A 26,897-nucleotide genomic window follows, 5' to 3' on the forward strand; every position below is an offset into this window, starting at 1 on the left:
CCCCACGTAATTTACAGGCCCTAATCATGACCCTGTTTCCCACCTCCCCCCAGGATGTGTCATCAATCACATTCGCCAACAGAGCAATTTCGCGGGTTGTAGAGATCACTCCCCTCCGGCCACTGTGGGTAACCCTGGGAGACAGCCTTGAGAAAGATATGTCTGGAATGTGCTCCTGTCTTTGGCTGCCATGTTGCTTCGTCAGATTCCCATCCCCCTTGCCTATGACAACTCGAGAGCAGGCCAGGGATGCTTTGCGAGTTGACATCGTTATTTATGACAGCTGAAGCATTCTGGAGTCACTGATGAGCATTTGCAGCCTTCCAAGATGGCGTCCAACTAGCCAAGTCAATGGGGAAAGCCATATTCATTTAATGGCTGCATGATTCATTTAACAAGTCTATTGATTCACTTAACAACCATGGCAAAATAGGTGACAAAATCAGGTGTGACTCAGTTAACAACCCGTTTATAGCTCACATTGTTTAGCACCTGAAATTCTGGTCCAAATGTGGCTGTAAATCATTGCTATTCCATGCAATTCCACAGCCAAGAAACTCTATTGGCCTGGTCTACAATTACAACTTGTTTCAAAGCATGGGGTGGAAAATGTTTCCAATTTGAGTTCAACACAAACAAATTGACAACGGATTTTAAAGCAATCGGTTAGAATCGAGAAGCCTTTTGTAAAAGCTACTTTACAAAGAAATTGCAAAGCAATTGCAGAATTTTGCGTAACTCTCCTAACAATCGGATTCCTAAACAGATTTGAACATCACGAGACAGGATAGGAAACATCCCAAGAAAGAACAGCATAGGAAAATGAAATCATTGATCCCAGCAGGTTTTTTTTTTTTTTTAATAGCACCAAATTTATAGCATCAATCAACAAGAAAGCAGTTAGGAAAGATATTTTTTGCACCTTAAGACAGAAAGTGCTTTTTTTTTTTTTTTTGCTTTTTCTTTCTGCTATCATGCATGCAAGAGACACTGTGGAAAAAGCTTGATAATTATTCCAGAGCAGTGGATTTAAAATACTTATTGGTTTACTGTAAGGAGAGAACCGTGTTTCAAATTGACTATCCGGTTGTGAGATATGCAATACATTCTAATTAAGGCTTTTTATCTACCCTTGAAGGCATTTTAAAGGATTTCAGGAAAGAAAGCTTTGTAGGTGCTCTTAATAACGATAAAACTGAAGCAGAAATTTGGAGATTTGAGTTGAAAACTGCAGATGTTGTTAAGAGTATTAGTCTGACCTATCTTGGGAAGCGAGGAAGGCAGAAACTCTACTCACAGATTTGGCAGTTGCAGAAATGTACTGGACAACCATTTCACGTTTCGTGGTCAAATCTTTATTCCGTAAAGGAGCTTTTCGTTCTTCATTTAGATTCATGTCTTCCTATAAATAAATAGGCATAACATTGCCAAGATTGGATTATTATGTCATAGTTTTTACTTAATCTTCATGACTGCAGATGCTAAGAATTGCTCTACATCTATTGCAAAATGTAGGGTTGACTGGTTTACTTGAGACAGGCTATATTCCTCATCATTATCCTAAGCTATTAGTTTGTGGAAAAGGCTTTCATGTACACTTCAAACTCTTCCTTTTTTTTTTTTAGTCCCCATATCATACCCAATGCCAAGACTGGAATTAGCACAGGGCTGGGAAGAGATATATGTCTTGGCTCAAAAACTGTTGTAACAAGTCATCAAAGAATATTTATTCTAACAGAAACTGAGAATGGCTGGAAAACAGTATGAGGGTTGAAGGCAGCCATTTTGTCTGCTTTCTCTTCTACCCCATTATCGTATTTTACCCCAGTACCGTATTTTCTGGAGTATAAGATGCACCTCCCCCCCCCAAAAAAAAGAGGCTGAAAATTTGGGTGCATCTTATACTCCGAATGTAGCTTTTTCGAAGCTTTTTTCAGCCCTAATGAGGCACTAACGAGGCACTAACGAGTGAAGCGATCTTCCCAGCTTTGCCTGCTCCATCGACTCTCCCGCTGTGCTTTAATGAGGCGCTAGCGAGTGAAGTGATCTCCATGCTTTGCTCCGACTCTCAGCTGTTCTTTAGCATCTTTTTTTCAGCCCTAACAAGGCGCTAGCCAAGTGAAATGATCTCCCCGTGCTTTGCCTGCTTTTCTCATTGCTGCTTCCGCTCAGCTGTGCCTTAGAAGCTGTTTTTTTATCCCCAAGCAGGGGATAAGAAAACTAGCAAACTAATGTGCTGAAGCTGACCAGACTTAGGACGGTAGCCAGATGAATACCTGGTAGGCGGATTTCCCCCCCCCCTATTTTCCTCCCCAAAAACTAAGCTGCGTCTTATACTCCGGTGCGTCTTATACTCCAAAAGAGACAGTAATTTGCACTGTGAAGTTTCCGAAAGATGCCGTAATTAATTCATGCACATTAAAACAGTGGACAAAATTTTGGAAACAGCGTTACCATAACTTGCATTAAACATGGCTCTCAAGGTTGTTGTCAAGCCTGAATTTGATTTGGGTGTGGGATTGTTTGTATCTTTGGGTATTCTAATATGAATTCAGTTTGACACAGTTTGGAGCTGAAGGAGGATAGAGCTCTCAGTCATAACATCATAGCTAGCTGAGGAGTCACACACATTCCAACGGCTGGGTAACCGGAGGAGGAGGAGAGAAGTCACCAAGCAACCAGCTCCCGACTTGGTTGGACAATGTGACAGTTTGTTTTGGAAACTTGAGAATCTAAAACTTATATTGGAGTGAAAAGCCCGGGAACTTCAGTACTGGCTTTTCACCAGTTAGTGCCAATATGGTGTATCTAAATAAATTTGTACTTTGACAAAACAGAATGCCTCGGAGTTCAATTTGTGATGGGTGCATTACTTGGAACCTGACAGTTGTCTTTTAGAACGAATCCCAGATTTTATAATACTTACCACTTAGGAATGATTATGATAAACATAATTTAATGCCAAGCATACCTTCCAATCAGTCTTAAATTTAAGCAGCATATATAATGTACATATACAGTACATCTAAGTTTTGTTTACATAAGAGTTTCAATCGGTCTTAGACCAGTAGAAGCAACGTGCCCATGAGTGCTTGAGTACTATCTTAAGAGACAGTAAATAAAATTTAAGACAAAACTAAAATAGGCTTATAAAACAACCTATCTAGAAATCCATTCGGAGTAAAGTCCAAATGGAACAACCTATCTTAGGTTATAAAGGAGTATCTAAAATTATATAAAATGGTGCATCATGTAAAATTACAAAAATGTGACAGTATCTAACATTTATATAAAGTGTAATAACATATTAAATTAGAAAAAATGATAGTATCAAAAATTAGATAGTATCTTTGTAGATTCTATCTAGATACATAGTAGTATCTATGTATCAAGATATATTACATTTTATAGCAATAGCAATTAGACTTATATATCACTTTATAGTGCTTTACAGCCCTCTCTAAGCAGTTTACAGAATCAGCATATTGCCCCAACAATCTGGGTTCTCGGAAGGATGGAAGGTTGAGTCAACCTTAAGCTGGCCAGAATTGAACTCCTGGCAGTCAGCAGAATTTGCCTGCAATACTTCATTCTAACCACTGTGCCATCATGGCTCTTTAGCTAATAAATTAGCCATTACATCTGCATAGCAGGAACAGGTCCATGAGCAGTCCAGTGGATCCCACATGCTATGGTACAATGCACGAGTTACATGCATTGTAACAAAAATCAGTTTATCTATGACCAACATCTGGCCAACTCTGAGCAACCAGGATATCTGCTGATCAGAAGGAAGATCAATCTGGTTACAGTCTTGCTGTAAAAAGAGCTATGAAGAAGAACATTCTCTGTGGATTCCAGAAAGACAAAGGTACAGTCTTTCAATGTCTGGTCCTTTCTTATATTTGTCATCTGATATTGCAGAGGGGATTGTTGTGGCATGCCACCTGCCAGCGGAGCTGGTGGCAGACGATGGGGAGGTTGGGGAGAAACTTGAGTTAGTGCTGGAGTCTGTGGAAGGCTCTGATGGATGCTCTGCGTCAGATGCAGAGATAGAGCCAGGGCCGTCCGACATTTCCCAGCCACCGGAGATGCAGCTGCCTTTGGAGGCTGAGGTAAGTGGGGAGGAAGAACGGCTGGGGCCTGTTCCAGATGCCCATATGTGCAGAGCTGTTAGGAGAGGAGAACAACGGAGGACAAGGAGTTGACTTGGGAAGCAAGGCACAAATGGACGTTGAATGGCCCCTCCCTGCCTGGGGAATAAATAAAAGGAAAGGGGAGTGGTGGTTGTAGGAGACAACAGTTCAGATTTTTGAACATTTGGCTCCTCGTGTTTCATGCCTCAGAGACTGCTTGCCAAAACTTAACTTTGCAGCCTTTCATCTGGGAGCTCATGGTCTGGCAATTATCGCAAGGAACTGATAAGGTCTCTTACTGCAGTTAACTCCTTGAAGGACTAATGCCTGGACTTTTCAGTGGGTGAATGCAATTAATTCACAAGAAGAAAATAAAGAGAGGGGTTTTCGTGACAAGGAGTGTGTTTCTTGTGTCTGCTAAGGCTGGGTCAGAACAGGGAGAGTGTGACATTGGGCAAGAGAAAAAAAGATTGTGAATGGTTGGGTGTTTCTAGTTTAAACTATTCCAGAGTTTTTAAAAGAACAAAATTCATCAAAAATCTAAATTTATGTGGCACGAAATCACGGGCTGGTCCGTTCCCAAAACAGGGAGTCCATCCAAAATGTTGTATTGCAACATCAACCGTGTTTCTCCGAAAATAAGACCCTGTCTTATATTTTGTTTTGAACCCTGAAATAAGCCCTTGGCCTTATTGCCATGCGCTCAAAAGCCCAATTGGGCTTATTATCGGGGATGTCTTATTTTCGGGAAAACAGGGTATTAACTAAAATAGATTCTTGTTTGTCTTTTCAAGCACGCTTTGAGAGAAGAGTGCTTGTAATGGCTTTACTACTTGGATTCTTCAGCTCCGTCACATGTAAAACTGAACACAAAGCAGGATAGGGAAGTCCCAAGAAATCCACAAGAATGTATTCGCTCTCATGAAAAGCAGTAGCTCAAACGGCGTAATTGCTTGCTTAAATAATACAGGGCACCCGCATTTCCACTATATTACAGCCCATTAAAATGGAAAAGCATGTTGATGCTTGACTCCTTGTGGCATATGACCACTCATCCCTATGATTTTTCTTGGCATCAATATTGCAACGGTTTGCCAATGCCGTGTTTTCTGATTTTTGTAGACTATCATCCCTGGTATTTTGCTGGTCGTCTCCAGCCAAGGACTAACCACAAACACACAGAGACAGTTGCCAAGAAGCACACAAACTTGGCCAACAACCACTGTCAGCTGAGGCTCTTCACTCTAAACAAGAGAACAAATAAATCTCCAATATGTTACTTCCTGCAAGATAGCAAGCAGAGCTTAATCCACGGATAACAACTGAAGGCGTCCAGTGATTTATCATGAAAATAAATTAAAATAAAAATACCCTGTTATTAACACAGCTGCCTGCAATTACTGCAGGTTCGAATCTTACCAGGCTCAAGGTTGACTCAGCCTTCCATCCTTTCTAAGGTAGGTAAATTGAGGATCCAGTTTGTGGGGGCAATAAGCTGACTTTGTATAAATATACAAAAGTATGAAGGCTATTGCTTAACGCATTGCAAGCCGCCCTGAGTCTCCGGAGAAGGGCGGCATATAAATCAAATTAAAAAAAAAAAAAAAACTTTCACAAAAGGAACCTTTAAAAAAAAAAAAGAAATAATATAAAATCTGGCCTTGAAGCAACAGCAACCTACAGAAAATAAAAACAGCAAAATAACACCTGATCCTTAAAATACTTTTTTTTTAAAGGCTTGAGCATTATAGACCAAAACCTGTACATTGCCATCCTCAATAGGATGAACTTCTCTTATAGTGACTAAGGTTGATTCAGCCTTCCATCCTTCTGAGGTTGGTAAAATGAGGACCCAGACTGTTGGGGGCAATATGCCGACTCTGTAAACCGCTTAGAAAAGGCTGTAAAGCACTATAAAGCGGTATATAAATGCAAGTGCTATTGCTATTGTCCTTCCTTCCTTCCTTCCTTTCCTTCCTTCCTTCCTTCCTTCCTTCCTTCCTTCCTTCCTTCCTTCCTTCCTTCCTTCCTTCCTTCCTTCCTTCCTTCCTTCCATCCATCCATCCATCCATCCATCCATCCATCCATCCATTAGAATGCAGTATTGCAGGCTAATTCTGTTGACTGCCAGCAGTTCAATCCTGATGGGCTCAAGGTTGAATCAATCTTCCATCCTTCCAAGGTGGGTAAAATGAGGACTCAGATTGTTGGGGGAAAGATGCTGACTCTGTAAACCGCTTAGAGAGGGCTGTAAAGCACTATAAAGCGGAATATAAGTGCAGTGCTATTGCTATTGGTCTGCCTTCCTTCCTTCCTTCCTTCCTTCCTTCCTTCCTTCCTTCCTTCCTTCCTTCCATCCATCCTTCCATCCATCCATCCATCCATCCATCCATCCATCCATTAGAATGCAATATTGCAGGCTAATTCTGTTGACTGCCAGCAGTTCAATCCTGATGGGCTCAAGGTTGAATCAATCTTCCATCCTTCCGAGATGGGTAAAATGAGGACCCAGATTGTTGGGGGAAAGATGCTAACTCTGTAAACCGCTTAGAGAGGGCTGTAAAGCACTGTAAAAAATATAAGTCTAACTGCTATTGCTGTTGCTATCTGTTGCAAGTTGTATCATTTGCAACCCCTATATCATTTGAGCCATAACATCGTTAAGCAATTGATGACTTTTGCACAAAGGTATCAATCAGGCCAAAGTCATAAATTCATACAAGTAACAGAATGTCACCTCACAACATTATTGTGCAAATTGGGTAAATCTCCAGGATATGCTATTTTCTGATTAAGTGGACATTCCTGAATAATTTTCAGCCTCCCACAATTAGTCTTTAAAGCAAGACTTCACTGTGGATGGGATATTTTGCAATTTTATAACGTTGCTTTACAATTTTTTAAAAAAAATTTAATCTTAAATTATTCGGTTTTCAATGTTTTATTAGATTGATTAAACTGTACGTTGCCCAGAGCCCCTGTATGAAGTAAGTGGGTAGTTAAGAAGTTTGATATATAAATAAATATATATATATTATAATAATAATAATAATAATAAATATATATAAATAAATAAAGATGCTACGGGGGGAAAAACATAGGAAGTTTGAACAGCAACAATCGTATAATTAACGAACGCCTGTTTAAAATTGTCGTTTACAATGCAATCGTCGTTATGGTGATAAGCTTCAACATATTTTGTTCAAAAAAAAAAAATGAACTGAAGAATAGGACCTCTATTAATCCTTTGTACCGCTGCTAAAATGGACTACAACCTAAAAACATATATTCCATAATAAATGTATTTATTTATTAATACATTGGTGGTGGCACAGTGGTTAGAGTGCGGTACTGCAGGCTACTTCTGCTGACTGCCGGCTGCCTGCAATTTGCCAGTTCAAATCTCACCAGGCTCAAAGTTGACTCAGCCTTTCGTCCTTCCGAGGTGGGTAAAATGAGGACCCAGATTATTGTGGGCAATATACTGACTCTGTAAACCGCTTAGAGAGGGCTGTAAAGCACTGTGAAGCGGGATAGAAGTCTAAGTACTATTGCTATTCAGTTCTAACTAATTTTGTTTTCGCTGCAACAGGCTAACTTGGTGATGAATTCTATGAAGGGGTGCTTTTAATTCTTTGTAATCTCCCTGACAAAATTCTTAATAACTTCCATTAGGAAATAATGGAAATAAGGTTTATTTATCAAATGGCTTTCATTTTCAAAACTACTTTCACTCATTGGTGAATTCGTTCCATATCCATCACCACCCTAACCATTACCGAGAATTTTGAGTTGCAAACTATTAGTGGCTAATTAGAAACTATTGAACAATTATCTTTATGGGATAAGACATGATCAAGCTATTACACACAATTATGTGGTCACTGAGAAAGATGAAAATGTCACAAGGGCTGTCTATTATTTATTTATTGAATTTATTTATTGAATTGATATTGCCGCCTATTCGCCCAAGCCGATTCAAGGTGGCATACAGAATATAAAACCTCATTTAAAACAATAAAACTAATAAAAAGAATCAAATAAATTAATATAATAAACTAAAATCAACCCCCACCCTCTATCCCAGCGACAGCAGATCACACGAGCCATTTAATGGGCTCCATCCCGCTCTGGGTACCCCAGGCTGGCTGGCAGAACCAGATCTTCAGCATCTTCCGGAAGAGTATTAGAGTGGGGACCGTTCTAATCTCTGGGGGAATGATGTTCCAGAGAGAGGGAGTCACCACCGAGAAGGCTCTTCTTCTGGGTCCCACCAGGTGTATTTCCCTTGGGGATGGGACCCACAGCATTTCCTGCCTCCCCGCTCTGATGGGTCAGGTAGATGTGACCGGCAAGAGATGGTCCCTCAGATAACCTGGTCTCAACATATTAGCATTTTTATTTGAAGTAAAATTGACTTTCTAGCAGTGGTGAAATCCTACTGGTTCGCACCAGTTCTGGCAAACCGGTAGTGATAAAATCTACCGGTTCAGCGAACTGGTAGTAAAAAAAAAAAGGTACCGGTTGGTCCGAACCAGTATTTCCGATGATCAGCTGTGCCGCGCAGTTTATATTCGCTAGAAAGCAGGAAATCCTGCTTTCTAGCGAATCTAAATCACGCGGCACAGCTGTTCCCCCCCCCTCGCTGTTCTACTTACCTTCAAACGGCTCCTTTTTCCGCATGAAGTGTGTGTTTGGTGCGCACTGTACATGTGTGCGCAGCATGTGTTTTGTGTGCTCTGTGCATGCGCATGCAGCATGCGTTTGGTGCACAGTGCACATGCATGGGCACAGTGTGCATCTGGCATGTCCCACACATGCGCGGGCAAGCAAACTGCTAGCGACCCGCAGAGGATTTCACCACTGCTCTCTAGTCCTCTACTCAAGAAAATCAATGTCAAAGCCTGTTAGAATCCTCCATCCTCAAATAGTCAACTTTTAATTACTGATTTCACTTTTCTTATTGAAAGGAACTGTTTCATTCAGAAGTTTGATAGATCAATGGCACAAAACAATGCTCTATTCGCAATATAGATACAACACATCCATTGAGAATATTAAAACTTACCATCATTTTCTCAAACAAGTCCATAACTTCTTTTTCCGATAAATTCATTGAGCGTTCGTCAAACAGTGGCTGAGCCACTGGCAATTCGTTTATAGAGGCCGGTGAGTCGATAGGATGCTGGATAAGAAGTCTTTCCTTTTTGACTCCAGATTTCCTAAAACTAGTTAATCTGTCCCGCTGCAAAAAGAAAAGAAATATTCTTAAACGTAGATGTTTTGGAGAAAACACATCGAGACATTACTTCACATGCTAGCAACAGAGGAATAATCATGCCCAAAATTAAGCCATACTGCTTATTTCTGAGACTGTACTTCGTGTGCTTTGTTTTATCTAATCGTGGTTACTGGACAGAATCAGGATATGTGGTTTATTAAAATAGGGAAACTCCAGATCTGGAACCAAGTAACTTTTTGAAGCAAGAAAAGCTAAGTTTAAACCGAGCCGATTCTTACTCTGCATCTATTTCTTCTGCTATTAATCAATAAATAAGGCACAATTTGACTGAGATTCTAGAAGCACATTGTTCTCTGAAGTCTTTTAGGCCAATACTAAAACCCACTTCGTGTACAAAATTAGAAGAAGGTATTTAAAGAAAGAACACTCAGATTTTGAGAACATTTTTACATATCTAACACTTAGTTTTGTTCTTACATAATCACAGTGCACTCGGCTTCAGCGGCAGAGACATACCTCATCATCTAAAAGGGGCATCATTTCCATAAACTGATAACTGGAGAATGTTTAATAAGATGAATGTAAGTCCCTTTTGTAAGGCCTGAACCAAGGCATTTTTAAGGCCCTCCATGATATAAGTACAGTCTCATCGTAGAAACAAATCAGCTGTAAAAATGCCTTACGTAAGATAAAGTTACATGCTTCATCACATTAGTTGAAGATAACATTAAGAAGCGCAATGTTGCAGGCCTTAATCTATTGTTTCTCTCAGCACTGCATGCATGCCTGGTTATGCATTAGTAGAAAAGAATCTATTTTTTGCTTTTGCTTAGCCGGAAGATATTCAGTATAAACGAGGGTCAGCAAAAGGTGGGAGCCACTTCGGGTGATGGGAAACTTTCATGAGATGAATGAGCTGGGTTGCAGCCTGGTGAAATTCAATACGATTTTACTGGAACAGGCTATGAGTTGCAATACATCCAGTGCTCCAAGAGAGCAAAATTGCAGCAATGGCTAATTCCCTCCAAGGAGGTGTGAATTTATAGTATGTGTTGAATTGGGAGATTTTTTTAAAAAAAAATAAACAGATCAGTCATAGCCAGGGTGGATTTGATTTAAATCAAGTCGCTTTAAATCACGATTTTAAATCACGATTTAAATCACTAGTAAAAAAAGGCTTGATTTAAATCAACTCGATTTAAATCATAATTTTTTAAAGAGCAACTGTCATCTCTGTCCGCAGCGGCTCCTCCTCTGATCCGTTGTTGACTCACCAACAGTCCCAATATTGCAGAATATATAGCCTCATGCTACCTAACTAAGCTCCGTTTCATGCTGAATAAACTAAATTATTAATGTTATCTTAAATAGAAAAATATCTTTAGATAGATTTTTTAGTCCAAATGCATTTTATTAAAATAAATTTGATAAAAATTAAAAAAAAAATCCGATTTAAATTTTTTAAATTTATAAAATTTAAAAGTCGATTTTTTTTATCCACCCTGGTCATAGCTAAGGCTGCCATACCATATTTTTCGGAGTATAAGACGCACCTTAGTTTTTGGGGAGGAAAATAAGAAAAAAGCTGATTGGTAGGTGGATCGGCCTCCTGGAATACCCCCAATCAGCTGTTCCCAGAGGTGAATTTTAGCAACAGGTTCTTTGGTTATGAACTCTGTGCCTTGCTTTTTTTTTTTTTTTTGCTTTTTTTTTCTACCTCTGAAACTTCTGAAACTCTGTTTCAGAAAAAACTTTTTTTCCTGCCTCTGAAAGCCTCCGAAACAGAGCTTCAGAAAAAAAGCCTCTGAAGCTCTGTTTGGAGGCTTTTTTTCTGAAGCTTCGTTTCTGATGCTTTTTTTCAACCTCTGAAACCTCCGTTTGAGAAGCTGGGTGGGACTACATTCGGAATATAAGACGCACCCAGATTTTCACCCTCTTTTTTGGGGGGCAAAGGTGCGTCTTATACTCCGAAAAATACTGTAATTGCCATGCAGGAAGCACAGATTAACAGCACATGTTGATGATGCCAAAGCTTTTTTGGAATCAGAACACAACATAATATCAGGCAACTTTATCTACTTCCCATTTTAGAAGACTAGTTAAAATTATATCAACACATGGAAGGCTAATTTTGATCTGTCATGGCAACCAATTTAATTTCAAGATTTCCCTGGAATACAAATTCTCTTTGGTTGGAGGTGACCGCTTGTTGTGATCCTAGTGTAAGAAGCAGTTAGGATGTTAGTGGTTATTAATAGGAGCACATCATACATTTCTATTTATAATTAAGGTTATGTGATATATTGTAAGCAACATGCACTAAAATACAAACCCACATATGAGGATCTTACCACATCATCTGCCAAAGTTTTTATCTGTAGATTCTATTCAAATCAAGAAGACAAGAAAATGTGTGTTACCTAGCGTAAATCAAATTTAGAGATCCCTCTTTTCATTTGCATTGAAACCTTTTCTTATTTTCTCACTAAATATCAGCCTCAAAGGGTATCAACCCTATTGCCATCACAGAAGCTTCCTCTGGAGCAGGGTTCACCAACCTTTCAGACCTCAGGGACCACTAAATTCATAATTTTAAATCCCGCGGACCACTAATCTGATCTGCCTAATGACCAGCTGGGTGGGCGTGGCTAGGTGGTCACGTGACTGGGTGGGTGTGGCCAACTCGATGTCACTCACATCGAGGGGCGCCTCGATGGCCTCTACTCACACCTCCCCTCCCAGTCACTCCTCGCCTGCCCGCCTGGGCTCCTTAGGTTCCCAACAGGAAGCTGTTGTTGGAGCTAAGCAGCCACCATGAGAAAGAGTTGGCAAAACAGCTCAGTTCAAATTGGATCTGACCGAGAAGGAGGCTCAGCAGAAGCACCTCACTGAGGACTACGAGCAGAGGGAAGACCTGTGGAAGTGCAAGGCCAGGTACCGGCATCTGGAGACTCAGCGCACTGAGATGGTCAGCCTTTTCTAGGCCATGATGGAAGGAGGCCCTCTGGCTCTTCGCCATCAGTGGTACTTCCCTCCAGCCTTCGCCCAAAACCCCACACTAGGAGGCTGAAGCAGAACCCAAGTCGGAATTTCTGCCCCCCTCTGACCCGAAGAAATAGACCCTGAAGGGGGAGACTCTCTGCAGCAAAACAAACGTTCATTGCACGTATCCAGCCCAGGGGCCGTAGTTTGAGGACTCCTGGTTTAGTGTAATATAAAAAATGCAAATAATTTTTCTGCGGACCACCAAAATTTTCTCGCAGACCACCAGTGGTCCAAGGACCACCCGTTGGTGAGCGCTGCTCTGGAATGCAGGTATTACACCACATTACTCTTAAACCAGACATGGATGGCACAGGAATTCTGGGAGTTGAAGTCCATTGTTGCCCAGCCCCTGCTCTAAACCCATCTATTCAACCATTCAAAACTTTCCAGTTTTCACCACGAAACCTGTACAAAGAATATAAACTACAGAAGACCTTAGAACGGAAAGAAAGAAAAAGCCAAGAAAGCTATTTGGTGGGATATATTATTTTCACGCTGCCCGTTTAGAATCAACACAAAACAAAGGCTTATAATTGGAAAATTGGGTCTGTAAGATACAACATTTTGATCACTAAGAATATTATGCTGCAAAACCTTAAGATGAACGCTCAAAATATAAGGTAAAACAAGAAGCTGATTTTTAAGTTAATTTGGAAGTTTTAATAATGTACTTGGCCAAAATGTACAATACAGTCCTAAAAGTAGGATGATGGTTAGTTATATAGGCACCCTTTCCCAATTCTTTCCTTCCTTCCTTCCTTCCTTCCTTCCTTCCTTCCTTCCTTCCTTCCTTCCTTCCTTCCTTCCTTTCCTTCCTTTCCTTTCCTTCCTTCCTTCCTTCCTCCTTCCTACCAACCTTCCAACCAACCAACCTTGACTGCTATGGCTTGAACTACCAGACTCCTCCTTTACCAAAATGTTACTATGCTTTCGGAGATTCTTAGAAAACAAAAGTAATAGAATCTGCTTTACTAGAATGGTGTTCACCTACTTCTGTCAAAATAATGTAACACAAGGATGATAAAGACATCATGGGAAGTTATAGGAACTAGATTACTAGATTACTTTTTGGTAAATGACTACTATGTACACCTAACCTATTTGCCGATTAATCTCCAGAGTACATTCTCAACATTCCAAATGCTCTCACCAGCACCTCTCACCCCAAAATAGCTTACTTCTAATCAAGCTTAGCTATCCTTGCCTTTGATCACAATTCTCCATGATGCAATTTGAGCTACAGTAGTATAGTAATTAGGATCTTGGACTGAAATTGGGGAAAAAAAACAGGTTTATGTGCATCTTTGGCCACTGTTCAATCATCAACTCTAAACCAACCATCCTCTCCCAATTCAATGGGAAATGTAGGAAACATGTGAGAAGAAGCACTATGTATCTGATCTTGCATAAGAAGTGGGGGATAGACACATTGCATATTAATTAATTAAAATGCAGGTAGGCTCTGCAGGTATTGAAGGCTTTTAAAGAGCCACTTCTTTAGGAACAAAAACCTAGCTTGACATGATTTACCAGCTTGTAAAATTTGGAATGGGGACATGGTGGCTCAGACACTGAGCTTGTCGATTGAAAGGTCGGCAGTTCAGCGGTTCAAATCCCTAGTGCCGTGTAATGGGGTGAGCTCCCGTTACTCATCCCAGCTTCTACCAACTTAGCAGTTCGAAAGCACGTAAAAAAGGCAAGTAGAAAAATAGGGACCACCTTTGGTGGGAAGATAACAGCGTTCCATGCGCCTTTGGCATTTAGTCATGCCGGCCACATGGCCACGGAGACATCTTCAACAGCGCTGGCTCTTTGGCTTTGAAATGGAGATGAGCACCACCCCCTAGAGTCGGGAACGACTAGCACATATGTGTGAAAGGAACCTTTACCTTTAAAATTTGGAAAAGTCCTTCAAACTATGACACAGAACTACCGATAGCTTTAAAAAAAATTTTTTTTCTCATGATTTATCATAGAAACTCGGGGGTCACTGCTGCTTAAGTAGCAATCTCTTATTCTAGTAAACAAACACATTTTCTCTGGGAAGAGTAATAAAAACTGTTAGGTGCTTACTCTCATCCAATGTGCCACCTCAAGTCATTTGTTTCGTTTGACCCATACAGATGTAACTAGAACATTTCTTCTTTTATGTTATGTATTCCAAACTATTTTTAGAAAGGACATGCAGCGCTATATTTCTGTTTCATATAATAACTCAAGCAAAGTCATTTTGGAAAGTGAGTTTGAAGCTATTGTTGAATTTTGGACGTATTCCTATTATTATTATTATTTTCAGCAATATGCCACATGTTGTATTAAATTCTGCCACGCTTATTTATTCCAATGTATTTTATTTATCAATAATGCATAAGATTCTTCACTTCAAAGCTCATCACAAACAAGAGAAAAGCTATTACCGTACAATCCCGCTTGTTTTCGAGCTTTAACTGTGACTGATTAATCATTCCTGTAACAGCACAGGAAATCCTTAAAGTGTTCCATCAATGTTGCCATCTCAAAGCAGACATAATTCAAGGTGTAACTAGTCAATTATTCCAACTAGCATTCTTGAAGGATGACTTGAAGTCTACCTTCCTTAACAATCTGAACTCAATCTCGCTTTAATTGCCCTAACCGAGATGAACAAGTTTGGTCTAAAATCCACTTTTTCTTCAACAGGCCACTGAACTGCAGGGGTTGGGAAATAACACAGATCACTTTTTCTATCTATTTAGAAAATTGAATCCATGCTGGATAGGGCATAAGCAAGCAATTTCTACCCTTAATGTTTGCATTTATTTCGAAAAGTGCACTGCTTAGAGAAAATGAACGAGCTGACATGGAAATGCAACGTGATTTCGGTGCTGCTCAATTTGAAAATTCCCTCTACTGTAAGAGGCCCAGTCCACCCACCCACCCCAATCCACCAATATTTGATGATAAAAAGGACAAAAAAATAACATATGTGAACATATAGCCTGACCTTAATTTGCCACTTTAAGAGCGTGTTGGTTAAATTTCAACTTGCACAGCACTCATAATTCAGATAATGAGCATATAATGTAAACAAATCTTTTGAAGCAATGCTGATGCATTACTAATTAGTAAGTCCAGTCCCCACACAAGGAAGTGCATAATCTTATTTAATGAGTCATGAGTTCCCACCAAATGGGATCGATTCCAATTAATTCCACTAGGAGTCTCCACACAATTAGGAACACAACCAAGAACACACTGCAAAGGGAAGCGGAAGCCACAACATCTGGAAACATAGAACAGTGCACTGGAAAAAGACCCACAAAAGCGAAAAAAGAAGGAAGAAAAGCCACAAGGGCCACAATCTGGGACGACAGAACTGGATTTTCCACCCACAAAGAATATAATTTGCTTAGCCACTGTAATTGACTGGGCAAACAAACGATCCAATTGCGGTTTTTAGGCGGGAAAAGGACGTGTTTTACAAAAATGACGGCTTATCCCGATTAGCAAAGTTTAACCCGAGGGAACAGCACATGAACCACAAGCCATGAGCTTTTCTCATGAAAAAGAAAAGAGGGTTAGGAAGGACTTCACTTCAGGGGTCATTAAAATCAAGCAATTTATTCAAATTGCACCAAAGACAAATTCCTTGTCCAATCACACTTGGCCAATAAAGAATTCTATTCTATTCTATATCAGAGATGGCGAACCTTTTTGGCACTGAGTGCCGCAACCCAGAACAGGAGCCGCCAAGGGCGCATGTGCGAGCCCGAAAATGAACTTCCGGTTTTAGCTACTGAACTTCCAGGTTTGAGCCAGCTACTCTTCTGGCCTCCGGAGGGCCTCCAGGGGTTGGGGAAGGCCGTTTTCACCCTCTCCAGGCTCCTAAAGAGGCTCTGGAGCCTGGGGAGAGCAAAAAACAGGCATATCGGGCCCACAGGGCCATTGTGTGCCAAAAGTGGGGGGAGAGCGGGGGGGTGTCACACACATGCATGGGGGTGGGGTGCATATAATTATGGGTGTGAGCATGTGCAGGCACAACCCCCCCCCCCCACTCTCCACGCTTCTCTTCTGGGTTTCTGGCGCGCATGTGCGCGTGACAATCAGCTGGCTGGCGAGCATGCTCAACTCAGGAAAACGGAAGACCAGCTCTTCCAGTTTCCGCACTGCCGCATGCAAAAAGGCCAGCTGATCATCGCGCGCGCATGCACGCCAGAAACCCGGAAGAGGAACGGGTGATGCCACACGTACCAGGTGACATGGCTCTGCGTGCCACTTCGGGCACACGTGCCATAGGTTCGCCATCACAGGTCTAGGCTTTTGTTGAATGAAAAGCTAAGGATTTTCTTTCTTTTTCTTTCTTTCTTTTCTTTTTTTTTTCTTTCCATCACGAATTTGAGGAAGGGAGAAACGCAAGAGCTTATCCTTGTGGGGAAAAGATACCACTCGCAATCTCTGTTAAGCATCTGGGGTACAAATTTCTATTCTTTAGTAATCTAGAATGTGATGCTATTAGATTACTGCATGTAGTAATCACTTGTGGATTACTTACGCTTTCACAAAGCTGTAAAAAGCCGGCTCTTTCAAGGACAACCTGAAATGATCTAATCCCCAATAATGTATTTTGCCCTTTAAAGTAAGTTTCCTCCCCTTTAGCTTGATATTTATCATTGCCCGTTTTCTTATTCCATTTGTGCGGTTGTTTTAAGCTCTACTTTGGAAGCCACCTAAAACTACTTAAGTGCTCGAGGTTATTGTGCTTTTCTTATTATTTCTATGCTATCCTTTTAAACCTACCTAGAATTGTTTCAGTGCTTGGGGCAGCATCCAAGGGAATAGGAGAATAAATAAATATATAAATGCAAGAACAGACCAGCCATCTCTCAAGAGTAGATTCAACTCCATTAATATCTATTAATGCTCTGCAACCCAACAAGTCAAACACAGACTTTAGAGGATAATTAGAACTGCAGAAAAAACAATTGCTGCCAACCTGCCTTCCATTGAGGACCTGTATACTGCACAAGTCAAAAAGAGGACTGTGAAAATATTTACAGACCCTTCACATCCTGGACATAAATTGCTTCAACTTCTATCCTCAAAATGACACTATAGAGCACTGCACACCAGAACAACTAGACACGAGGACAGTTTTTTCCCAAATGCCATCACTCTGCTAAACAACTAATTCCCACAACACTGTCAAATTAACTACTAAGACTGTATTATTATTATTCTCATCCTTACTAGTACCTATCTCTTTCCACTTATGGCTATATCCATGTTGCTTGTATCTTTACAACTTATATTGTTTTTATTGTTTTGAATATGATTTGATTGCTTATTAGTATCCATGACCACTAAGTGTTGTACCTTATATGGGGTAACTTTGTAGGTTGTCCTAGGCTTGGTTGAGCCTTGCTGGGTGATGCAATCTCCCCAGGTGCCATGTGATGAGTTCTGTTGCTAGATGGGTAGAGGGCTAATCCTACCTTTGTTGGATCTTGGGTGAGGGCATTTGCTTATGAATAGACCTAGCTATCTCTTTATCTCTTAAGTGCTGACATCTGCTGTGGGCTATTGAGAGTGTGGGGGCTATTAAGAGTGAGTCTGCTTCCTTCCTAAAAAACATGTTACTCCATTTCTCATCCAGGGAGGTATAATATTCTGCCTTTTTAATATTTCCTAGAATATTTCATTCTTCTAGGAGAGGGGTGGGTGCTAACTTCCTACACTATATTCATTGTTAAGTAACTATCTTCAGCAAAAGCAATTTTATACTGAGGGTAACTTGAGCTAAACTTTATATTGGTTCAATCTATTCAAATATTTTCCACTGCTTTTTTTTGCTGAAACATTTCAAGAAGCAGCTTCAGCCTATTTTATTTCAAACAATTTTGAGGACGAAGCTAACCAAATAGCAGGCTTACACATCAAATTCCCAAACCTGCCAAATGATTATTTTATTCTCTCAAGTTAACATCAGCCACAATAAAGCCAATGTACAATGAAATATGGAATAATAAATTTGGATCACTATTAATGCTTTTATCGAGGTCAGCGATAAAAGTTGGTCTTTTACAGACAGTGCAGTAGGTGGTGAATTATTTCTTCTGTGCTTTTTAAACTTCAGTATAAAACATTTTATTATACTACTTCAAGATTGGGTACTGAGGTAAGGCATATTGCTGTCTGTTTAACCATTGTCTGAATCAATTTAGATTTATAAATCATGTTTTACAGTTAGTATACTGCAATGGCCCAGCTAATTAGTCTGTTAAATTGTTAACAAATCATGGATTATTACGTTGTGTGAACCTGGCTCTCAAATACGGTATTTTATGCTGTGGCTCAATTCGTTACGTTTTCAGAGTATCACTGAAGCAAATCAATGGTTAGTGTTACAGAGCATAATGATATATAACAGGAGACTTTCTAATTTGTACTTAAGTCCAACGAGGCCATAGTTTTGTGTGTTCTATTGCCCACATTTTGTAATACATAAATTTCCAAAAATATATTGAGAAATTTTCACTGGAAATACAGATCTATGTCACATGCATTCTTCCTAATAACAAGCCGATCAAAGAATAATACGATGTTGCTGCAATGTTGATTCGAAAGTCCAAATGAATTCATTCAAATTTATTCCAAACAGATGGATTAGATTGTAGTACTTGTCTATGCTATCTTTATTGCTAAATCTGATAAATTAGGACATTCTGATATGGCCACCGGTATAAGAATCTCTTCTACTAATTTGGGTGGGGGAGGCTTGAATAAAGGTGGTTTTAAGCAGGGGAAGAAATAAGCAGTATTCTTTTCTATATAGTATATATGGAAAACAGGTGGGATTCGGCCGGTTTGGATCGGTTCAGGCGAACCGGATGCAAATTTTAATCTGGTTCGCCGAACTGGTACTTGCAAGAATTGGATGGCCCTCTCCATCCCGCCCTCCCAGGAGTCTCCATGCGGCCCGTTTTGGATGCCAGGTAAATGCAGGGCCTATGTGGAGGCTCTGAGAGGGCGAAAAACAGGGCTCATGGAAGTCTGGAATTGGGCCCATTTCTGGCCTCCAGAGAGCCCCCGGAACTGGGGGGAGGCCATTTTCGCCCTCCCAGAGGCTTGAGGAAATGGTGGAGCCTGGGAATGGTGAAAAACGGGCCTATTGGAAGTACCAGAAGTCCAGAAACGGGCCTGTTTCTGGCATCCGAAGGGCCTCCAGAGCCCAGGAGAAGCCATTTTCGCCCTCCCAGAGGCTGAAGGAAAGCCTCCAGAGCCTGGGGAGGGATAATATGCCTCCCCTGCCGTGGTGCAGGAGGCCAAGTAGGCCACGCCCACCCAGCAACCGGGCAGTTAACCAGTTGCTAAATTTTTTGAATCCCACCCAATGGAAACACAGATACATACACACAAACGTACACAGAGTGATAGCTGGGTCTATCTTGGTTTCCGAAGATCATGGCTAGTGATATGATTTATACTGATGCTAGATTTTAAAAATGAGGATATGACTCTTTTTAAAAATGAAATCTGTATAATACCCCCTTTTCCCCAAGAATTTTTTTTAAAAAATGCTGTCCCAAATTTTTGTGTGTTTGCAAAATTTTGGCAGTGTAATTTTGGAGTTTCACTAACCACTAACCACTAAGGTGGCCCTTAGATTTGGTTTGTATGCCCCACTCCATTCACCACAATTTCTTATATGCAAGTCAGAATTTAGGATTTAAATCAGGGGTCTCAAATGGTTGGCTAGGGATTTTATTATTTTTTTAAATTGATTTATATGCCGCCCTTCTCCGGAGACTCAGGGTGGCTTACAATGTGTTAAGCAATAGCCTTCATACTTTTGTATATTTATACAAAGTCAGCTTATTGCCACCACAAACTGGATCCTCAATTTACCTACCTTAGAAAGGATGGAAGGCTGAGTCAACCTTGAGCCTGGCAAGATTCGAACTTACTAATTGCAGACAGCTGGAGTTAAATTACAATGCATTAGTCTGCTGAGCTATCCAGGCTCCTTGGAGGATTTGAAGTCCACAAGTCTTAAAATGGACAAGTTTGGAGACCCCTGATCTTAAAGCAATATCCAGTTCACCCAAGAAGTAGCAAACCAATCCAACTTTATTTAGCAATTGGCTGCAATGTACTATTGGCTACAATTTATATTTAGTTACAGTTATTGGCTTCTGCATACAAACAACATAGGAATCTGGTGAAATGAAACAATTTCATTTATAAACAAATCTCCCTGAAAGACACAGAGAGGAAAAGAAGATGTTACAAAGTAAGATCTTGGCTATTACACAATGTTGAATCATGATTATGCTTTATATAGAAGACAAACTGACGACTGTGAGCAATATGAATTCTTTTAACTGGACGGAATTTTCATTATTGGTAAATTCCATACATTGTCTTTAGAAAGTTAGAACTATAAAATTTCTCAATTCATTATTTTCAACGCAAAATTAATATATATGAGAGAGGGGGAAATGGAAAGTGGGGAAATTATGTTGACATTGTGGAATCATGAAAAACAGACTCACTTTCCTATTTCTAAACTGAGATATTGCGTAATTTATCAAACTTTCCTTATTTTAGGTGGGTGGCAGTTTCACTTCCCTTGTTCCTTAGTTTCTCAATCTTATCAGAACGGCAGAGATTCCGCATGTCAGAAATTCCATAATTTTAGAATAAAATATCTCCAATCCTCACATCGCGGTATCTAAATCAAATAAAAGTATAAAAAGTATAAAGTATGATGAACTTACTATTCAGTGAAATAGCACTTAAGGGGCCCCGAGACATCTTTCAATGTCCTATTTGTTTCTTTCAAATACGTTGCTCAGATCAGCACATTCACTTTCCATTTTGAAGGTTTATTAGGTTTAAAGTCTGTTTGCAGTTTGGCAGACTCAAGTCAGCCTAACCTCACTAACACTTTCTCTGCTTTTAAGAGACAAGTTTAGCTAGACATTTCAAGATCACTAACTCTTAATTTCCTGTATTCGTATATATTCCTCTCTCTCTTTTTTTGCCCTGTTTTAAAACGTAAACTGAACTGAGCATTCAGCATAAAAACCGAATAAATGAATTCCAAAATAATATTTTGGTATAGACCATGTTCCAGACTGTTTTTGATATAATTCACAGAGAATAAAAAGTGTAGGGTAGGGTAGGGTAGGGTAGGGTAGGGTAGGGTAGGGTAGAGTAGAATAGAATAGAATAGAATAGAATAGAATAGAATAGAATAGAATAGAATAGAATAGAATAGAATAGAATAGAATAGAATAGAACAGAACAGTTGGAAGGGACCTTGGAGGTCTTCTAGTCCAACCCCCTGCTTAGGCAGGAAACCCTACACCACTTCAAACAAATCCAATCTCTTCTTAAAAGCTTCCCGTATTGCAGCATTGACAACTTCTGGAGGCAAGTTGTTCTACTGATTAATTGTTCTAACTGTCAGAGGAAATTTCTCCTTAGTTCTAGGTTGATGATTCAACTACACAGGTGTAAACAGAGGTCTGCCTACTCATCTGTTTATGACCGACGCAACCAGAGCTGATTTCCCAAATCAATATTTTTAGTTCTAAAATGTTTGCACATCAAAGCAAGAAAATGAAATGAATGTCCGTCAGAAGCGCAGAGCTCAATAACAAGCACCATTGAATGCGTAAATACACTGCCTAGTCCTGCTTCAGTCATCCATTCTTTGGAATTAGAAAATGCTTAATTGTGCAATATCCATAAAAACTCCAAAGGTAAAAGGTGGCTTCTCTCACTTCAACCTTATCTGTGAAGCCATACTGCGGATGTGAGTCACATTGCAATGTATTTCCAGCATGAAACCTTCAATTACTCTATAATTCTATAAATATGTTCAGGAATAACGCCACTAATGTGTTGAGAAAAAGAGGAGAATAAGGGAAATGTGTATGTTTTAAATCAACAGAATTAACGATGAGCAGTTTACTGAAAAACTTTTTCACACTCACCTGATATACCTGTTTGCCCCGGGACTATTTATCAAATTGAAGCTGAAAACTGAAATCTGGAGACAAATGCATACATAAAAAACAAATTCCAAACTAAGATAAAGAATATTTAAAGGCCGCCATATAAACAGCATCCAAGCAATAAAACTAATGACTAATCATCCTTTAGATGTTTTCCTTGAGGAAGTTGTCATACCAAAGTCAACACAGTGGAATTCATGGCATGTATTACAAACACATTGCTTTAATTCCTGTGCTGGGAAAGGATTTAGAACTCCAGATTTGATAAATCTGTTTGATTTAGACAGAAAACATATGCATTTTATTCCCTCCCTGAATGCATATTCTACCTTTCCTCGTGGCATCCCTATAGTATAATCTTGTGAGGTTGGTTGGACTGAGAAAGTATGACTACCCAAAAAGCTGCCAAGGGATGACCAGAATCTAATACTGAATGGATGAGTCAATGGAGTTATTGAGTTTACTGAATATATTGTCAGGCACAAAAAAATCAGAATCACACACACTTGAGTTCCAGTGAAGCTGATTTATTGCTCAAGTCTATACACAAGAATCTAGTCAACTAATGGTCAGCACTAACTTGGCACTAGATCAAAGTTAACAGAATTGAAGAATTCTATGGAATGGAATGGAATGGAATGGAATGGAATGGAATGGAATGGAATAGAATAGAATAGAATAGAATAGAATAGAATAGAATAGAATAGAATAGAATAGAATAGAATAGAATAGAATAGAATAGAATAGAGATTTTGCAGTAATCTTTCCCTGGATTGGGGAGGGAATGGAGTTTTTACAGTATCCTTCCCTTGCCACGCCCACCTAGTCATGCCCACCAAGACATGCCACACCCACCAAGCCACACCCACAGAACCAGTAGTAAAAAATTTTGAAACCCACCACTGATATGCATCAAAGACAAATTCCTTGTGTGTCCAATCACACTTGACCAATAAAGAATTTCCTATCAATCAGCTGGGACTTGGGAGGCAGAGAATAGATGGGGGCGGGGCCAATCAGAGATGCTATTTACCGGTTCTCCGAACTACTCAAAATTTCCGCTATGGGTTCTCCAGAACTGGTCAGAACCTGCTGAAACCCACCTCTGGTGCATATGCTCTCAGTGTACATAAAAAGAGAAGATACATTCATCAAGAATCATAAGGCACAACACTTAATGATAGTCATAGGGTACAAATAAGCAATCAAATCATACTAGGAAACAATCAATATCAATATAAATTGTAAGGATACAAGCAACAAAGTTAGAGTCATGCAGTCATAAGTGGGAGGAGATGGGCGATAGGAACGATGAGAAGACTAATAGTAAAAGTAATGCAGTTTGTGGGAAAGTAATTACCCTCTTGACTCTACACCCCAGACTCTGCCTATCCTTCTCCTACACATATTTTGCTTTAAGCCCTTGAGTAAGTATCCAAAGGAATTAAACAGCCATTCTAGAACTGTTGAGAAACTAGATCCTAGAGAGAGGGCAAAAAAAGAGCTTGCTTGAAAGAACTACTGTATGGAAAATACATACCATTTTTCTTTTTAAACCAAATCATGCTGACCTATAGGGAGACTGATTTATACTGTCATCGTATACTGGCCCAAGAACCGCTGCAGAAAAGAATTATTAATGTTTGAGACCAAAAGCTAGCATTACAACTAGCTTAACAACAAATTACTCGACTGTAAGCACAGAAGATCAGTGTGAAGATAGGAAGTTCTGGACATTACAAAATTAAATTGGGATGTGTGTTCAAAAAAGTGTCCAATTATTTTGGAGAGATAGTAGGCTCGTCATTTTTTTTTTTTTTAAAGAAGGTGCTAATAGCTGCTTTTTTGTTCCAAAATAATTGGTAGAACTGAAGTTGTGTGGTCATTTTGTGTCTCTTCCCAAGATGACGGTGGTGCCTAAGATTTGTGCTATCCATGCGGAAACCAGCGGAGGAAGGAGGAAGCAAGAAATAGCTGCCCACTCATATCTGAGCTGTAATCTGCGCAAAGTGACAGGTTAAAAGATTGCCAAACTTAGAAAATTAGTTTACTGAATTACCACCCCACTGAATTATGTGCAAGGCAGTTGCCAAGGCAACGTCTTCAGTTACATGGCCAAAAATAAATAAGACAAACTTTCCCTTGAAGCATATTTCTTGCATTTATAAACCGAAACGAATTTAGTCATTAGAACTCCAAAACCCAAACTCTTGGAAAACCAGTTTAGGACTTTTCAAAATTTGGGTGCTGTAAAATCATGGGTGGACTTCAAAAATTTTAGCAAGGGGTTCTCTGCCCGGTTGCTGGGTGGGCGTGGCCATGGTGGGCATGGCCTAATCAGCCTCCTGCACCATGGCAGGGGGGGTGCGTTTTTGGCCTCCCCGGGCTCCGGAGGCTTTATTCGAGCCTCCGGGAGGGCAAAAACAGCCTCCCCAGGCTCCGGAGGCCCTCTGGAACTTCTTCCTGAATTTCCAGTAGGCCCATTTTTCGCCCTCCCTGAGCCTCCACGAGCGCTCTGCACTTACCTGCATCCAAAACAGGCCACGTGGGGACTCCTGGGAGCGGCAGGGCGGGGTGGGAGGGGAGGGACCAGCCAGGAGTGAGATTTGGGGGTTCTCCAACCTGCACAGAATCTTAGCTAGAGGTTCTTACCTCTGCAAACCCCCAGCAGCCCACCCCTGTATAAAATCAAAGCTTTTGTCTATGGCCTACAACTGGTTCATCAGAGACTAACATTTAAGAATAGAATAGGATAACAGAGTTGGAAAGGACCTTGGAGGTCTTCTAGTTCAACCCCCTGCCCAGGCAGGAAACCCTACACCGTTTCAGACAAATGGTTATCCAACATCTTCTTAAAAACTTCCAGTGTTGGAGCATTCACAACTTCCGGAGGCAAGTTGTTCCACATATTAATTGTTCTAACTGTCAGGAAAAGCTTCCTTAGGTTGGTGGAAGATTCTGAAGAATGTAAAAGCAAAGAGGACCTATGGAAAAGCTACAAATAACCAACACTGGAGGGAAGCGATGGAGGAGTTGGCACCTGGGTCTGGTGAAAGCTTGGAAATATACTCTGAACAAATGGAGCTAGCCGACGGCTTCTGCCCTTTGCAATTGTGGTGACATGCAGACAACAACGCATCGGTATATCTGTCCTTTGTGTCCTGATCAGGGCGCGCTTGAGGACCTCGTGGCAGCACAACAAAACACAAAGCACAGTTGCTAGTTTCTGGCGAAGCGCTGCTTAAATTATAAAGGAGAATATTTGTAGCTCTGGGTTGACAGGAGGGGTCCTCGGTGGTCTCTGAGCTTGGTTGTTTTTCTTCCAGACGTTTCATGACTCAAACTAGGGAACATCATCAGTGCTGGGAGGGTGGAGGAGGAGGAGGAGGAGGAAGGGAGAGGGAGAGGGAGAGGAGGAGGATGAAGAGGAGGAGGAGGAGGAGAATTATGGGGTCCTTGGTGCTCTCTGAGCTTGGTTGTTTCTTGCAGACATTTTATTTATTTATTTATTTATTTATTTGTTTGTTTGTTTGTTTGTTTGTTTGTTTGTTTGTTTGTTAGTTCAAATTATATGCCGCCCTTCTCCGGAGACTCAGGGTGGCTTACAATGCGTTAAGCAATAGCCTTCATACTTTTGTATATATCTACTTTTAGTAAGGCTTTCGCCCCCCCCCCCCCAGGTGTTCTTTTTTATACAAAGTCAGCTTATTGCCCCCACAATCCGGGTCCTCGTTTTACCTACCTCGAAAGGATAGAAGGCTGAGTCAACCTTGAGCTTGGTGAGATTCGAACTTGCAGTAATTGCAGGCAGCTGGTGCTAGTTAACAGCACTTTAGCCTGCTGCACCACCAACGCTCATCAGTGCTGGTGAAGTTACCCAATTTGGGTAATGAAATATTTGCAAGGAAACAGCCAAGCTCAGAGAGCACCAAGGAGCCCTCTCTTTAACTTGTACATATTTTAATCTTGTAAATTGCATTTTAAACATTATGTCATATAGCACTGCCTTATTTTAATCGTGACGCTTCTGACCTGATTTTAAACAAACAACGCTTTGTCAATCAACGGGATTATTTAGCCGCTTGATTTCTCAATGCTCACTCCCAAAACTTTTTTTAAAAAAAATAAAAAAATAAAGATACTTTCAAGGTGAGTTTGACTTTCTGTGACGACATACACGAAACTTTCTTGGGAGTGTTTTGTGAGCATTGTGCTGCTCCTTTCTTCCAAGATATGGAGGTTTTCTCCTGAATTTCCCAATCAAGCCCACAGTCCTGTTTCCCTAGCAGTGGCCCAATGAATCGCTGTAAGTAGAGGACTAGCTTTACGCTGATCAAAAATACGAGAAATTACCAAACTGCATCCAGCAGTGATTGTCAACACGCTATTGTTTATTCGGCTGATAGTTCTATTGTTGTTGTGTCCTGCATTTATTATTACTGCGGATTTTATCTAGGTTATAGAACTATTCTG

At 40.4% G+C, this 26,897-nt stretch overlaps 1 protein-coding gene across 5 annotated transcripts in view; it reads right to left on the reverse strand.

Annotated features, from left to right (window-relative positions):
• Positions 1-26,897, reverse strand: part of DIAPH2 (diaphanous related formin 2) — a 343,475-nt gene that overhangs the window by 307,337 nt on the left and 9,241 nt on the right. For 3 of the 5 annotated variants that reach the window (XM_087877550.1, XM_060692131.2, XM_087877552.1), the window contains exons 2-4: positions 11,730-11,762; positions 9,205-9,381; positions 1,298-1,402 (exon numbers count right to left, since the gene is read on the reverse strand). In XM_087877550.1, the coding sequence (XP_087733676.1) occupies positions 1,298-1,402; positions 9,205-9,381; positions 11,730-11,762 (315 nt within the window). The remainder of the gene's footprint in view (positions 1-1,297; positions 1,403-9,204; positions 9,382-11,729; positions 11,763-26,897) is intronic. The other 2 variants (XM_087877553.1, XM_087877551.1) reach the window with 1 other exon arrangement.

Source organism: Pantherophis guttatus, chromosome 12, assembly GCF_059756535.1.
Source record: "Pantherophis guttatus breed Tessera chromosome 12, ASM5975653v1, whole genome shotgun sequence".
Lineage (NCBI taxonomy): Eukaryota > Metazoa > Chordata > Lepidosauria > Squamata > Colubridae > Pantherophis > Pantherophis guttatus.